Consider the following 13421-nt stretch of genomic DNA (forward strand, 5'->3'; position numbering starts at 1 on the left):
CCCCAGACACCAGGCTGCATTAAATTAACCAAGAATAAAAAAAAGGCACACAGACTTAACCCCACGGTCAACCACAAGAGAAACTTCTAGCTGGAGCACTGCTGTTCCTTCTCTCCCAGACCCTTCAGCACAGGGTGTGCTTAAAATCTGCTTCAGGTTGAAATTTAGAGCATAATTAAATAAGGAGCAATTAAAAAAACAAAAAAAACGGTGAGAAAGACGGAGACAAACATAACATACAACAGGTTAGATGGTTTCAGGGATAGTTTTATACCTCCAACACCCACCTTTTTTTCACTCGGTGTTTTAATCCACATACATTGTCAGGCACTATTGGCATAAGTGGCTGTATAAACAGTTGTAAAAGTCTGCTGTTGCATCTGGGCAGCAGCCATTAGCAGCTCTTCCTGAAACTGCCTCGTCATAGGTGCTACATGCAACCTACTGCCCAGTTTGTCCCAGGAGTAGGCACCAGGCTACCTTGTCACGTAAATGTCCATTTTAAAAAGTAAACTTATCCGAATACAGATTTACAAACTAGTTCAGAAGCCAGGAGCCAGCAAGGCCCATTAAATGTAGTATGCAAAATATTACGTATTTACAGCCAGTCTCTGTTTGCCAGGAGTCCTGGCCACCGCTTTGGGTCATGAACAAGAGGGAGGGCTTTTTTTCAAATTTACATTTCATTGCTTTAAAAACAAAGCCTAGGGAAAAACAATCAACTCACCAAAACGTCAGTGACCCCTGCATTGCCAGACCATCCCTCTGAGCCCGCCAAACATGGAACACAGAGCCACAAGAAAACACAGCCAAATGTGGGAGAGGTTTCAACGTGCTGTGGGATCGGTTATTTAGCCAAAATCTCATTGCTGAGTCAGCACTGATTCATGAGCCAGTGTTTCTGATGTTTCAAGGGACATGATTGAATCTGTATTTTTTAAAAGCAAGTAATTTACGAGAACAGCAAGTAGGTCTGAGTGGGACTTAAATGTGGCTCAGGTGAATGGCTCTGCCCACAACTGCCACCTATATAAGCCCTACTTAGTGAAGTGAGGAACTAAAAGCTCCAAATCTTTGAAAAGCACAGGAGGCAAACACAGGCTCTAGAGTCCCAGCCTACAAGCTCAAGACACCCTCCCTTAGCTTAAGCACAGAAGTGCGGCCTACACCAGGGCCAGAGCCCACCTTTGCCACTGTCTGTTTCTAGCAGCACTGGACACTTTGGTTTCATTGCTGCTTAATGCCACCAACAAGCTATTCCCCTGCTAAGGCACCGAGGTGTATAAACAAATCTCATGGCTGGGTGTGTTTACTTTCTGATAAACAAGCCAGTGGAGATGGCAGAGAGTTGCAGCCCTCAGGCTTCTGCAAAGCTGCAGCCCTCAAGGTCACCCAGTTTGGGGCCTTTAGGGTGGCGACACTACCTGTTCTTTTGTAACTGGATGCAGCAGGGAGGGCACCACTCCTAGGAAAGAAGCTGAGCATGCTGAACACCCCTGGGCGAAGGGGAGCGAGAGTCACATTTACACAGGAATAATCAGTTCCCTACATACACTTCCTGGAGAGTTCCCCCACAAAGCCCTTCTCCCTCCCCTTAAAGGCAACAGCAAAGTTTTTCAGGGAGCATTTCTAGAGAGCATTTAAGATCCCATACACACAGGCAGAGGTACAGGGAGGACTGATTTGTAATTTTAAAAAAAGTCTGCTCTTTCGCTTACCTGCTAAGACCCAAGTTCAAGGCTTTCTCCAACAGTTAACATGACCACCAAGGGCTATGTAAGCCTTGGCAGATGAGTGAGGGAAAAGCTGATTGGCAAATGAATTACAAATCAACATCTGTGTATTTAATACCTCATGTCAGTGGTTCTCACCAGACTGGCAGTGATTTAAAGTTGTTATTCAATGATTGCATGATAACCTGAGAGACCAGAGTTGGGTCTCAGTCCAGTTAGTCTCTTCAACAAGTTGTCCACATTGCAACTAGCACTAATTGGCTTGGTTGCTTTGTTGGCACCCACTACAAAGAGGCCAAGGATTAAATGAACCCTGGAGGCTGTACTACCCTCTCTTTTCTGAGGTGGTCCCTCCAGAACAGGTGTAAGGCACTTTGTCAAGAAAGCTTGTCTGGCTATTGTGCATAGAGGACTCAGCCTCTGGGACCATCAAAGCCAGCAACAGTAAGTAGAGATCTGGGATCTTAAACAGCTGGGTGTTCTTACAGCCTTGGCGTTCACTTCAACAGAACTGCTACAAATGGAAAGACGTTCCACAGGGTGGTAGAGATCATCAACAAAGCTACACAACATACATTAACATCTACAGTGCCAGATGGGCAAACACTGTACAGCTGACTCGGAGCTGGACATCAGCTGGATGGCTGACATCTGGTTGGGTACTAAATCTGCACTCCAAGAGCGGAAGTAGAACCGCACATTCCCACAAAGGCAGAACAAATTCCTCTTGTCAGGATCCCCTGGTCCATCTTCTGTTCCCTGAACTTATGTCTCACCATCTGAGTAAGTTCACTAGATTCATGGTCCATTTCCTCGAGGTTCTGTTATGATCCCCCACAAAAAAAAAAGCCAATGCACCCCACAGGTTGAGGGGCAAGTTGAACTTTAACAAGGGAAAAAGAGAACTGAAGAAAATAAAGTGGCATAGCACATTTTATTTTAAAAGAGATGAGGAGCTCTGTTTGCCGTAAGGCCCAGCGACCTCTCCCGCCACAGAGCGCTGCCTTGGTCCATGATCCTAGCAGTAAACCTGAAGCAGCGGTGTTCCAGACGAATCTGTCTCTGTGTCCTGGTAGGAGGAAGCTCTGCTCATTGGAGACCCTTGAGGAAAAAGAAGAAAAAAAAAAAAGGGAGAGGGTGGGAAAGAATAAATTCACATAAAATGGCACAGACTCAGCAGCAAAATCCTCAGGAGCTAGACAGATACAGCTGCCATGAAGGGTCTTAGGTATCTCGAGGGAAGAGAAAGCAGCATGAGGCCCTCAGGCGGGGAATAGGCCAGAGTATCAGAGGCAACTTTCAGAAGAGATCCTGTCACTTTACACACACACAGAGGAACTAGCAGCTCAGCCTAAGGCCGCTCTCTGATGCAAAACATTAAAAGCAACATGAGAGAGAAACAAAGGCCAAGGCATCTGCTGGTAAATAATTTGCCCCTGCTGCTTCACTTCACTGCAAGTTACCCTCGGACTGAAGTCAAAATCCCATCCTAACTAGGCTTTCACTTCCCTTCAAACTGTGTCAGAAGGTTTGGGGACTGAAAACCCTCAGGTGTGGCCTCAAGCCCCAGGAGAAAAGTGTGTATGTGCGTGTAGAGGGGGGAGGGAGTTGTATAAACTCTGATCTTTGTTTCATTCCCTTTTGCACCAGGAAAGGTCTAAATGAGGAGCATCATGAGGCTTGAACACAGATTCAAGGCCACTACACTGCATTTCTAGAGCACCCTTCATCCAGCTGTAAGCGTACAACACCCTGAGAGGTGGGTGCTATTCTTGTTTTACAGACTGGGAACTGAAGCCATGTGCAGTATGGGAGGTTTGGGGAAGCTCCCTCACCACTGCAGTATATCTGGGAACTATCCTGGGTCCTCCCAATGAAGGAAATGGCCTCTATTCAATAAGTGCCACATCTCTTAAGTCACAGATGGAAGAGCCTTTACTTTCTCACTGAGAGAGACATGGAGGTGTTACCTGCAGTGCTGAACCGCCTCATATTCCTGGCTATCACATCTGCTGTGGTTTCCTCTGATATCTGCACAGCCAAATCTGGAAAGAAAATTCAGAAGTGCTGAGAAGGGAAAGACTGAAGGTGTAGATGGTGTATGTGCAGACACACCTGCCAGCATCATATAACGCTCTCTCCCAATAGCCACTAGTCCTTGCATGGATCCAGCTGGCTATCAGGGCTAAGCTCACTACTTCTTTATTCTTTAGGTTTAAGAAACATTCTTGTGCCTCTGACAACTATTTAAATATGATAAAGGAACAGCAACCCTAAAGCTAAATAACCAGCGAGCCCAAAAATAGAATAGTCCTACTCTCTCCCCAAACAATATTTGCTTCAAGAGCCTTAAGACAGCGCGCCTTGTGGCATGTCCTGCAGGTGAGCAGTTTCAGGTACTCAGACAAGGAGGGGTGCACATTCCAAAGAAAGAGGCCCTCACACTTGGTCAGCAGCTCCCCGCCCCCCCCTTTTTTTTTTTTAGGGTTAGGCAGCACTTGAGATACTTCCAGGTAACTAAAACCTAAGAGAAGAATGATAGGGGACAAGCTAGTGACCGGCCTCAATGTGCAGTTCAGAAGTCTGGAAGTGTATCAGGTTATGTTACTGGAGTCTAGGTTAAGGGTGAGAGTAGGGGAAGGAAAGGCTTTCCGGAAGCAGAATGAAAGAGATTAGAAAATTAACATGGTGAAAACATCCTCCAGGCCAGGCAGCTTTCCAAGGTTGTTGATAGACAACAATTGTTTCAGATTTGTTACGGGGTTGGGAAAGTTCCTTCATGCTACAGACAGAGAAGCTGAGATTCCTTTGGCTCAAGAATGAGGCAAGGGGAAGAAAGCATCTGGAGGTGAACATTATCCATGAACAATATTGGTCAAAGCTTAATTAAGAAGGCCAGCTTACTAGCCTTAGTGGAAGTGCTCTGGCATATGCCAGTGACCTGATCTGATCATCCCAGTGACCTGAGTTTGACTCATGGCTTTGCTTCCTAAGATGGGGTTAGGGAGGAGGGCCAGGACGAGCGTATGGCCAGCCCCTTATATCACTCAGTGCAAACTCCTCTGACAGAGTAAAGTATGGTGAGTTATGCAGAAGGATAATAGCTGCAAAGTGGCTTCTCAGGGACGTGGGTAGTGGCCATCTTCAGGGTTTAGAAGGGGAATGAGATTCCCACAACTCAGGAAAATAACCTTAATGCTACAGTTCAGTTTCCAACTCTACCCCCTGCAAACTCCAAAGCAGGAGCTCTCACAAGTCTGGGGTTCCATATCCCAAGTTGAACCCAGCTCTCAGACACAGGAAACTGAGCTGCAAAGCTAGTGTGGACAAGGGACTTGCACGTACCATCTTGGCTGGTGATTAGGGACTCCAGCATGGTTTCATTGCCACTGTCCGGTGGGTTTCCTCTGCTCGCCTTCTGCTCGTGGCTCTTGGTGGCAGGAATGGAAATGGGGGGCCGGACCCTGCTCTTCCGGGTACTGATGCGTATAATGCCTCGGACTAGCCTGCACTCAGCATCCTGCTCATCCAGGTTGTAGTCCTGAGTGATGCTATTGATCAGGTCTGAGATCTTGTTGGTCTTCTCCAGGAAGACAGTGTCTGATGTGCACTTGGCCAGCTCATCAATCTGGTGGACGCTGAAGAGCTCTGTCAGTTTCTTGAAGATCAGGACATCAATCTCTTTGCTGGACATAGAGCTGCTCAACTCACTGAGATCCAGATCAGACTCGTGGAAGGAGTAATACTCCTCCGAGCTCCGGTGGCTGCTGGGGAGTGGTGGTTTTTCTATGCTGTTCCTGAAGGTCTTCTCTGGCAGAGGCTCTTTGTAGCCCGAATCTGCATCTGTATGGTTGCCAGGGCTCCGGTTCGGATAGACAGGGATCCCCTTCAGTTTCACATCTGGGTAACTGAAGCTGCTCCCCATCGCGTTCTTTTTGATCTGGTTCCCATTCTTTTCAGCGGGGGAGATGTTGCCAGGGCTGTTGCTAGGCACATGTCCATTTTGCTCTCTGTTTCTTCCATCATCAATTGAAGTCTCAGTGTGACCCAGGCAGGGGATGTGAATGCTGCAATTCTTAAAGCAGCCCCCACAAGTCACTATACAGCAGAGAACGGCCTTGGAGGCATTCCAGGCTTGAGTCAAAGAAAGACAGCACAAACTCTGGGTCTGAGGAACCTCTGCTGAGCCAGAAATAAAGGTAATTGTTTCTGCTTCCCTCCCGTTGGAGTCTTTGAGGTCAGCTTTGCGGGTTCTCCTGTCCCGTGCTTGCTGAGCCAGCTTGCGGCTCTGTTTGAGTTCAGGTGTGGATTTGCTGAACACCTCCAGGCTGATGTCACACTCTTTGGATGGGTTGATCCTTTGGGGCACAGCATCCTGGTGGGATAGGTTCATCCGATGTTTGCTGATTACTTCTTGGGGGTGTCTTGTTCTCCTGCCCAGCATGGCTCACCACCTCAGGCACCTGAAGAACAAGGTCTCATGTCAAATTTAGAACCATTGTCACAGTAACTTTGTCTCCAGCCCGTGTCTAAGAATCCTCAGAGAAGGACGAGACCTGGATCATCTAGCCCAGCAGTTCTTAAACTGTGGGTGGGGACCCCAAAGTAGGTCGTGACCCTGTTTTAATGGGGTCACCAGGGCTGGCATTAGACTTGCTGGGGCTAAAGCTGAAACCTGAGGGCTTCAAGCCCTGGGTGGCAAGGTTCAGGCTTTGGCCCCTGGTGATAGGGCTCAGGTTACAGGCCCCCTACCCAGGGCTGAAGCCCTCGGGCTTTGGCTTTGGCCTCACCAGCCCAGGCAGTGAGACTCGGGCAGACTCAGGCTTCGTTCCCCCCCTACTGGGGTCATGTAGTAATTTTTGTTGTCAGAAGGGGGTCACGGCGCAGTGAAGTTTGAGAACCACTGCCCACCCCCTGACCAGGGCAATGTTCCCTGCAGTACCCGTACTCATTCTTTAAGCATCTAGTTTTAAGTGCCTTCCAAAAGGAAGCAGCAAGTCAGAAAAGCCACTTATTTTTTAAAATGCTACTTTTAGCAGCATCAGAGTCACTATAACCTTCAGAAGAGTTTCCCCAGCCCAAATGGAAGGAGATCAGACTCTGAAGTTGTTCAGAAGGCGGGTGGTGCTAGCTGGCAGCTTCCCTTTACACATTCTACCTTTTTTTGAACAGTTTCCCTTTCGTCTTGCATTCTTTGGGCTTCAGCCAGGCTCTAGGAATAAGCCATATCAATTTCAAAACACATCGTGCCTAGGAGGAGATGACAACTAACTGATCATTATACAAACAGCTGACCAAGACAGTGTGCTCTAAGCTATTTGCTTAGATTGTGTTTGGCAATGCCATATGCAATGCCATATGCAAAAAGCACTGAAGGAAAAACTGATTTTGCTTCTCTTTTCGTTTCGATTGCAGATGTTTTCAGGGAACTGAACGTAGATGCCAAATTAGTCTCAAATCAGACCTCCGAAGTAAAGCTCTGATGTGGTTTTTACATACAAGTTCAATGTCATGCTGCGTGCAACCACTACATTGCTGTACCCTTGCGGCCTGGGCTAGCAGTGGCTACCACTGCGGCAAATGAAAAACAAACAGCCTTAAAGGGCACATCTTTCCACTACTCTCTGGTCTCAGCACACCCTCTCCGAATGCAATATGCTTAAATTTAGATCCTTGAATTTACCAAAGGAGAGTTGAATATATAAGTCACCACGTGTTTTGAGGAAAAATAAATGCATGCAGCCCAATGCTTGAATCAAGGTATATCAGACTTTCCCTCTGTGCCATTATTGTAGCTACTTTCTCCCACTCTCTTTGGGTTCCAAAGCTGTCCAGCAGATATCAACTACCAGCCACAGGATCTTGTTATTAGATTGAAGAGCCCAATTTTTTGTTCCAGAAAGTGGAGAAAGTAACAGGAGGACAGCCATTTTCGACTTGATTCTGAGCAACAGGGAGGAACTGGTAGTGAATCTGAAAGTGAAAGGCAATGTGGGTGACAGTGAACATTCAGTGATTGATTTCACAACTCTTAAGGAAAAGGAGTGAGAGCAGCAGGATAAGGATAATGGACTTATAAAAAGCAGACTTCAACAAACTCGGAGAATTGGTAGGTAGGTCCCATGGGAAGAAAATCTAAGGGAAAAGGGAGTTCAGGAGAGCTGGCAGTTCCTCAAGGAGACAATATTAAAGGCACAACTGCAATCTATTCTGAAGCAAAGGAAAGATTGGAAGAATAGGAAGAAGCCAATATAGCTCCATTAGGAGCTCTTTAAATAACCTGAAAATCAAAAAGAAATCCTACAAAAAGTGAAAACATTGTCGAATTGCTCAGGAAAAGTACAAAAGAACAGCATACATATGTAGGGACAATATCAGACAGACAAAGACACAAAATGAGTTACACCTAGCCCAGGGCATAAAAGGGAATAAGAAGAGGTTCTTTAATTACATTAGGAGCAAGAGAAAGATGAAAGAAAGTGGAGGTCCTCTACTTAGTGGTGAAGGAGAACTAACAACTGAGCTCAAGAAAGCTGAGGTGCTTAATCCCTATTTTGCTTCAGTCTTCACTAAAAAGGTTAATGATGACCAGATACTCAACACAACACAAGCCAAAACAGAGAAAGAACAGGTTAAAGAGTATTTAGATATGTTAGACGTATTCAAGTCAGCAGGGCCTCGAGAAATTCATGCTAGGGTACTTAAGGAACTAGCTGAACAATCTTGGAGCCATTAGCAATTATCTTTGAGAACTCCTGCAGGATGGGAGAGGTCCCAGACCAAGAGAAGGCTGAACATAGTACCTATCTTTCAAAAGGGGAACAAGGAGGATCTAGGGAATTACAGACTAATCAGCTTAACTTCAATACCTGAAGATACTGAAGCAAATTATTAAATTATTTGTAAGCACCTGGAGGATAAAAGGTTTATAAGGAATAGCCAGCATGGATTTGTCAAGAAAAATCATGCCAAACCAACTTAATTTCCTTCTTTGATAGGATTACTGACCTAGGGGGAAGCAGCAGATGTGATATACCTTGATTTTAGTAAGGTTTCTGATACAGTTCCACATGACATTCTCATAAGCAAACTAGGGAAATATGGTCTAAGTGAAATGACTATAAGGTGGGTGTACAACTGACTGAAAGACTACTTGAATAGTTATCAGTGGTTTGATGTCAAATTGGGAGTCCCACAGGGGTCAGTCCTGGGTTTTGTACTATTCAATATTTTCATTAATGACTTGGATAACGGAGTAGAGAGCATGCTTAATTGCAGAATTGCAGATGACACCAAACTAGGAGGGGTTGTAAGCACTTTGTAGGAGAGGTTTAAAATTCAAGATGATCTTGACAAACTGGTGAATTGGTCTGAATTCAACAGGATGAAATTCAGTAAGGACAAGTGTAAAGTACTTCAGTTAGGAAGGAATAATCAGATGCACAACTACAAAATTGCTGAAAAAGATCTGGGACTATAATGGACCATGAACTGAATGAGCTGTCAATGTGATTCAGCTGCAGAAAAGGCAAATATGATTCTGGGATGTATTAAAAGGGTGAGATTCTGTGGCCTGCGTTGTGCAGGAGGTCAGACTAGATGATCATAATGGTCCCTTCTGACCTTAAAGTCTATAATTCTATGAAAATAAGTGTTTATGTAATTGCCCTGCTCTATTCAGCACTGGAGAGGCCGCAGCTGGAGTACTTTGTCTCATTCTGAGTACCACAGTTTAGGAAGGATGGGGACAAATTGGAAAGAGTCCTGAGGAGAGCAGTAAAAATAAGAGGTTTAGAAAACCTGAGCTATGAGGAAAGGTAGAAAAAACTGGGCATGTTTAGTCTTGAGGAAAGAAGACTGAGGGGCAACCAGATCACTCTTCCAACATGTTCAGAGCTGCTATAAAGAGGATGGTGATTAATTATTCTCCATGTCTACTGAAGGTAGGACATGAAATAAGGGGCTTAATCTACCGCAAGGTCAGATATTAGGAAAAACTTTCTAACTCTAAGGGTAGTTAAAATCTGGAATAAGCTTCCAAGGAAGGCTGTGGAATTCTCATCTTTGAAAGCTTTTAAAAACAAGTTGGACAAACACCTGTCAGGGATGGACTAGGTTTACTTGGTCCTGCCTCTGTGCAGGGGGATGGACCTGATGGCTTCTCAAGATCCCTTCCAGCCCTACATTTCTATGATTCTAATATCAAATTTTGCTCCCCATAGGTACTTATAAGTACTGGGATCAAGTCACCCCTTAGCCTTCTCTTTGTTAAGCTAAACAGATTGAGCTGCATGAGTCTATTGCTATAAGGCATGCTTTTCAATCCTTTAATCATTTTTGCGGATCTCTTCAGAAGCCTCTCCTATGTATCAACATCCTTCTTAAAATGTGGACCCCAGAACTGGATATGGTATTCCAACAGTGGTCATACCAGTGTCAAATACAAAGGTAATATAACCTCCCTACTCCTACCCTAACTAGGGTGACCGCTGCCACTTTTTAAAGTAGTCCTGCCAAAGTAACAGACGTGGGGACTGGGAGTGCTTGGCAGATATTTATACATCGGGGATAAGCTTCCCTAACCTTCGTTCTGCTGTTTTCCATTAACATTTTGGTTTCATGGACATTAGCCTTGGCTGATACTTATGTATTTCGCAGACGGGTTGGCCCCAGGATATTAGAGAGACAAGGTGAGTGAGGCAATATCTTTGACTGGATCACCTTCTGCTGATGAAAGAGACGAGCTTTTGAGCTACACAGAGCTCTTCTTCAGGCCACCTGGTCTCACTTATGTATTTTATAAGATTAACACACACCCAGAGAGTTCCCCTTCCCTTACTCCTAGACATTTTAAATATAAAAACTCAGCACCTTTTGATAATTAGGATAAGCACCCCCAGCTCGCATTGCCTTCACCGGGAGCTATGGATGTTTAGCACTTTTGAGTCAGGCCATCAGCTTTTGCTCAATTTCATCAAGTTTTCAGCACCAAAAAACCCATCTGAGCTGATCAAACTCTCCAAGTGGAGAGCCATTACTGGTCAGCAGGAAGACAGATTACTCATAATACAGAGGTCACATTAAAAGAATGACATATATCCAAAGCCCATAAAGTAATGGTCATTTATATAGCACTTAGTATCCTGAGGTTTCAAAGTACCTTATAAAGTGAGTATTCCCTCCACTGTAGAAGAAAAAAAATCTGAGACACAGCAGTTAAATGACTTATCTAAGATTGTGCAAAATGCCGTGTCAGGGATAGAACCTCTCTCTGGCTCACATCCTGTGCTCAATCCATTAGATCACAGCTGCACACTGTATTCACCACAAGATCACAAGTTTAAGACTATAAAGACTTCTCAGCCAACACAGATATCAACCTATAGTCAAAGCTCAACTACCAGGATTCCAAAGACGTGTTCCCTTTGACTGTAAGCCCAGATGCTAAATTGTAAGCAGCTGCCTAACAATGGCAAATAAATATTTGGGTTAAAACCCACCTACCAACTTCATTGTCAGTGTGGCAACGGTCTTCCTCCTCAAGCATCAGTCTTATTTGAACCAACAAGATCCTTCTAAAGAGGCTAAGCAGCCATTTCAGAAGAACGGTATTTGTGAGGAGTTGGAACATCTAATTATCCAGGGTTTCAGATCTTCCTTGCTGAGAGGGAAAGGAGAGCTCCTTCGAGATCAATTATAACAGGGGTTCTCAAACTAGGGATCAGGACACCTCAGGGGGTCATGAGGTTATTTCATGGGGGGTTACGAGCTGTCAGCCTCCACCCCAAACCCTGCTTTGCCTCCAGCATTTATAATGGTGTTAAATATATTAAAAAGTATTTTTAATTTATAAAGGGGGGGGTCACTCAGAAGCTTGCTAAGTGAAAGGGGTCACCAGTACAAGGTTGAGAACTACTGAGTTATAAGAACTAGCTGAAATATCTACATCAGTAAACCAATAACCAGGCTGGCCACAGCCTTGACTCATCGTTATCTAGTACTGAAGGATTTGGAAACACTGGATTAAAAACATCCAAACTACTGTACCTAAAATTTAATCCTTTCTTGATTTCTAATGTGACCTGCATCCAAACACACGCAACCCTCAATAACTTTTACAGTTTCTTCAAAAGCCACTCTGCTACCATGGTTCAAACCTGCTTTACAGTAGTTTTGCTGACAGTAGATTGCATCTCAGGACATCCAGGTTCTATTCCCAGCTCTGCCACTTATTTGCTGGGTGATCTGGGGCAAGTCATGTTGCTGCTCTGTGCCTCTGTTTCTCCTCACATCTGTCTTGTCTATTTAGATCATAAGCTCATCTCTCACTATGTGTTTGTACCTTAGCACAATGGAGCTGCCAATCTCAGTGTGCAATCCTAGACACCACTATTGTAGAAATAGTGAACTGTTCATTCTCCTGAAGATTCACTACAAAGTTATTTTCACATAAATGGAGGTACATCTACCTCTGACAGAAACACCTTGGGTGTTCCTAATGACACAGCATCCTGATATTTTTAGTTTACTTTTAAAAAAGTATTTTCTAAAGAAAGAGTAAGAGACATGCCTCTAGTGTAGCGATGGAACTGTAGGGGTTGTGTCTGCAGCAGCTCTTTCAGAGCACAGGGCATGAAGTGGCAAATGCTGCACTGGAGTTTGTGGTTCCAGTCAATCACATGCTTCCTAGAAAGCTGATCAAATTTCTTAACCACACACCCGATCTCTCATCCCACATGGAGCTCAGAACCCTCCCAAGCCCAGCAACACAAAGGTAGCACAACATGCATGTCAGGTTGGCAGGGAGGGGGATACAGAGTGTGTAGGTGAATGTCACATTATCAAAAAGGGAGCCTGATGGGGGGGATGTTGGAGGAGAAGGGTTGTCACAAGTAGGTGAGACTGATTCAGTGGGGAGGTGGAAGGAGAGTCCCCACGCCTCAAGGCAGGAAGGACCTCACTAGGCCAGTGGTTTACAACCTCTGGGCCGCGGACCCCGGGAGGTCTGCACACTATGCCTAGGGGTCCGCAAATGAAACCCCCTGCCCCAGGCAAACAAATCAACAGCCACCGAGCAGGGGTGGGAGAAACCCCCCAGCTCCAAGGGACCCAGCCCGCGGGAGTGTCCCCCGGGAGGGGCTGAACCCCGGAGGGGGAGGGGCAGACGAGTCTCCCGGGGCTGCCCCCCTGCGGGGTCGCTGAGGTGGGACTGGGGCGGGGTCCGCCCCCCCGCACTGTATTCGGGGGGGCACCCGGGCGGGGCAGGGGCCTGCTCCCGCGGGGGCGGGGGGGGGTTGCGGCTCCCCAAGCGGCCCCTTCCGCCGCGGGGTCGGTGGCAGGCCCGGCCCAGAGTTACCTGTGCCGAGCCAGGTGAACGGCGTCCGGCCCCTCCCTCACCTGGGCCAGGTGAGACCATGTGACGCCGCTACGGGCTGCCGCTAGGGACACGCTCTGGAGAGGCGAAACTCCTCCCCCCTCCCCTCTGCGGACGAGGGCGGGGACTGAGCTCCTGTGCCCTGCACCCAGCCTCGTCTGCCCCGGGGACCTCCCGCTCTCCGGCGGGACCTCCCAGCCACTGAGCCGGGATCCCCAGCCACTGATTCCTTCCCCTCTGGACTGACCCCCCCAGACACTGACCCCCCCGGACCCCTAACCGGACTGACCCCCAGACACTGACCCCCCGGGTCC

General features: G+C 46.4%; 1 protein-coding gene across 2 annotated transcripts; it reads right to left on the bottom strand.

Moving 5' to 3' along the window:
• Positions 1-2469: 2469 nt before the first annotated feature.
• KDF1 (keratinocyte differentiation factor 1) lies at positions 2470-13113 on the bottom strand. 2 transcript variants are annotated; one of them, XM_032802973.2, is made up of 4 exons: positions 13090-13113; positions 5079-6196; positions 3704-3778; positions 2470-2834 (listed from the first exon to the last, which is right to left on the bottom strand). In XM_032802973.2, the coding sequence occupies exons 2-4, from the start codon at positions 6175-6177 to the stop codon at positions 2752-2754; spliced, it is 1257 nt and encodes a 418-aa protein (XP_032658864.1). In that variant the 5' UTR covers positions 6178-6196; positions 13090-13113; the 3' UTR covers positions 2470-2751. The 2 variants fall into 2 exon arrangements, with proteins under 2 accessions (XP_032658864.1, XP_032658865.1); XM_032802974.2 differs by lacking the exon at positions 13090-13113 and adding an exon at positions 6892-6976.
• Between the last annotated feature and the right edge of the window lie 308 nt (positions 13114-13421).

Source organism: Chelonoidis abingdonii, chromosome 25 (assembly GCF_003597395.2).
Source record: "Chelonoidis abingdonii isolate Lonesome George chromosome 25, CheloAbing_2.0, whole genome shotgun sequence".
Taxonomy (NCBI): Eukaryota; Metazoa; Chordata; order Testudines; family Testudinidae; genus Chelonoidis; species Chelonoidis abingdonii.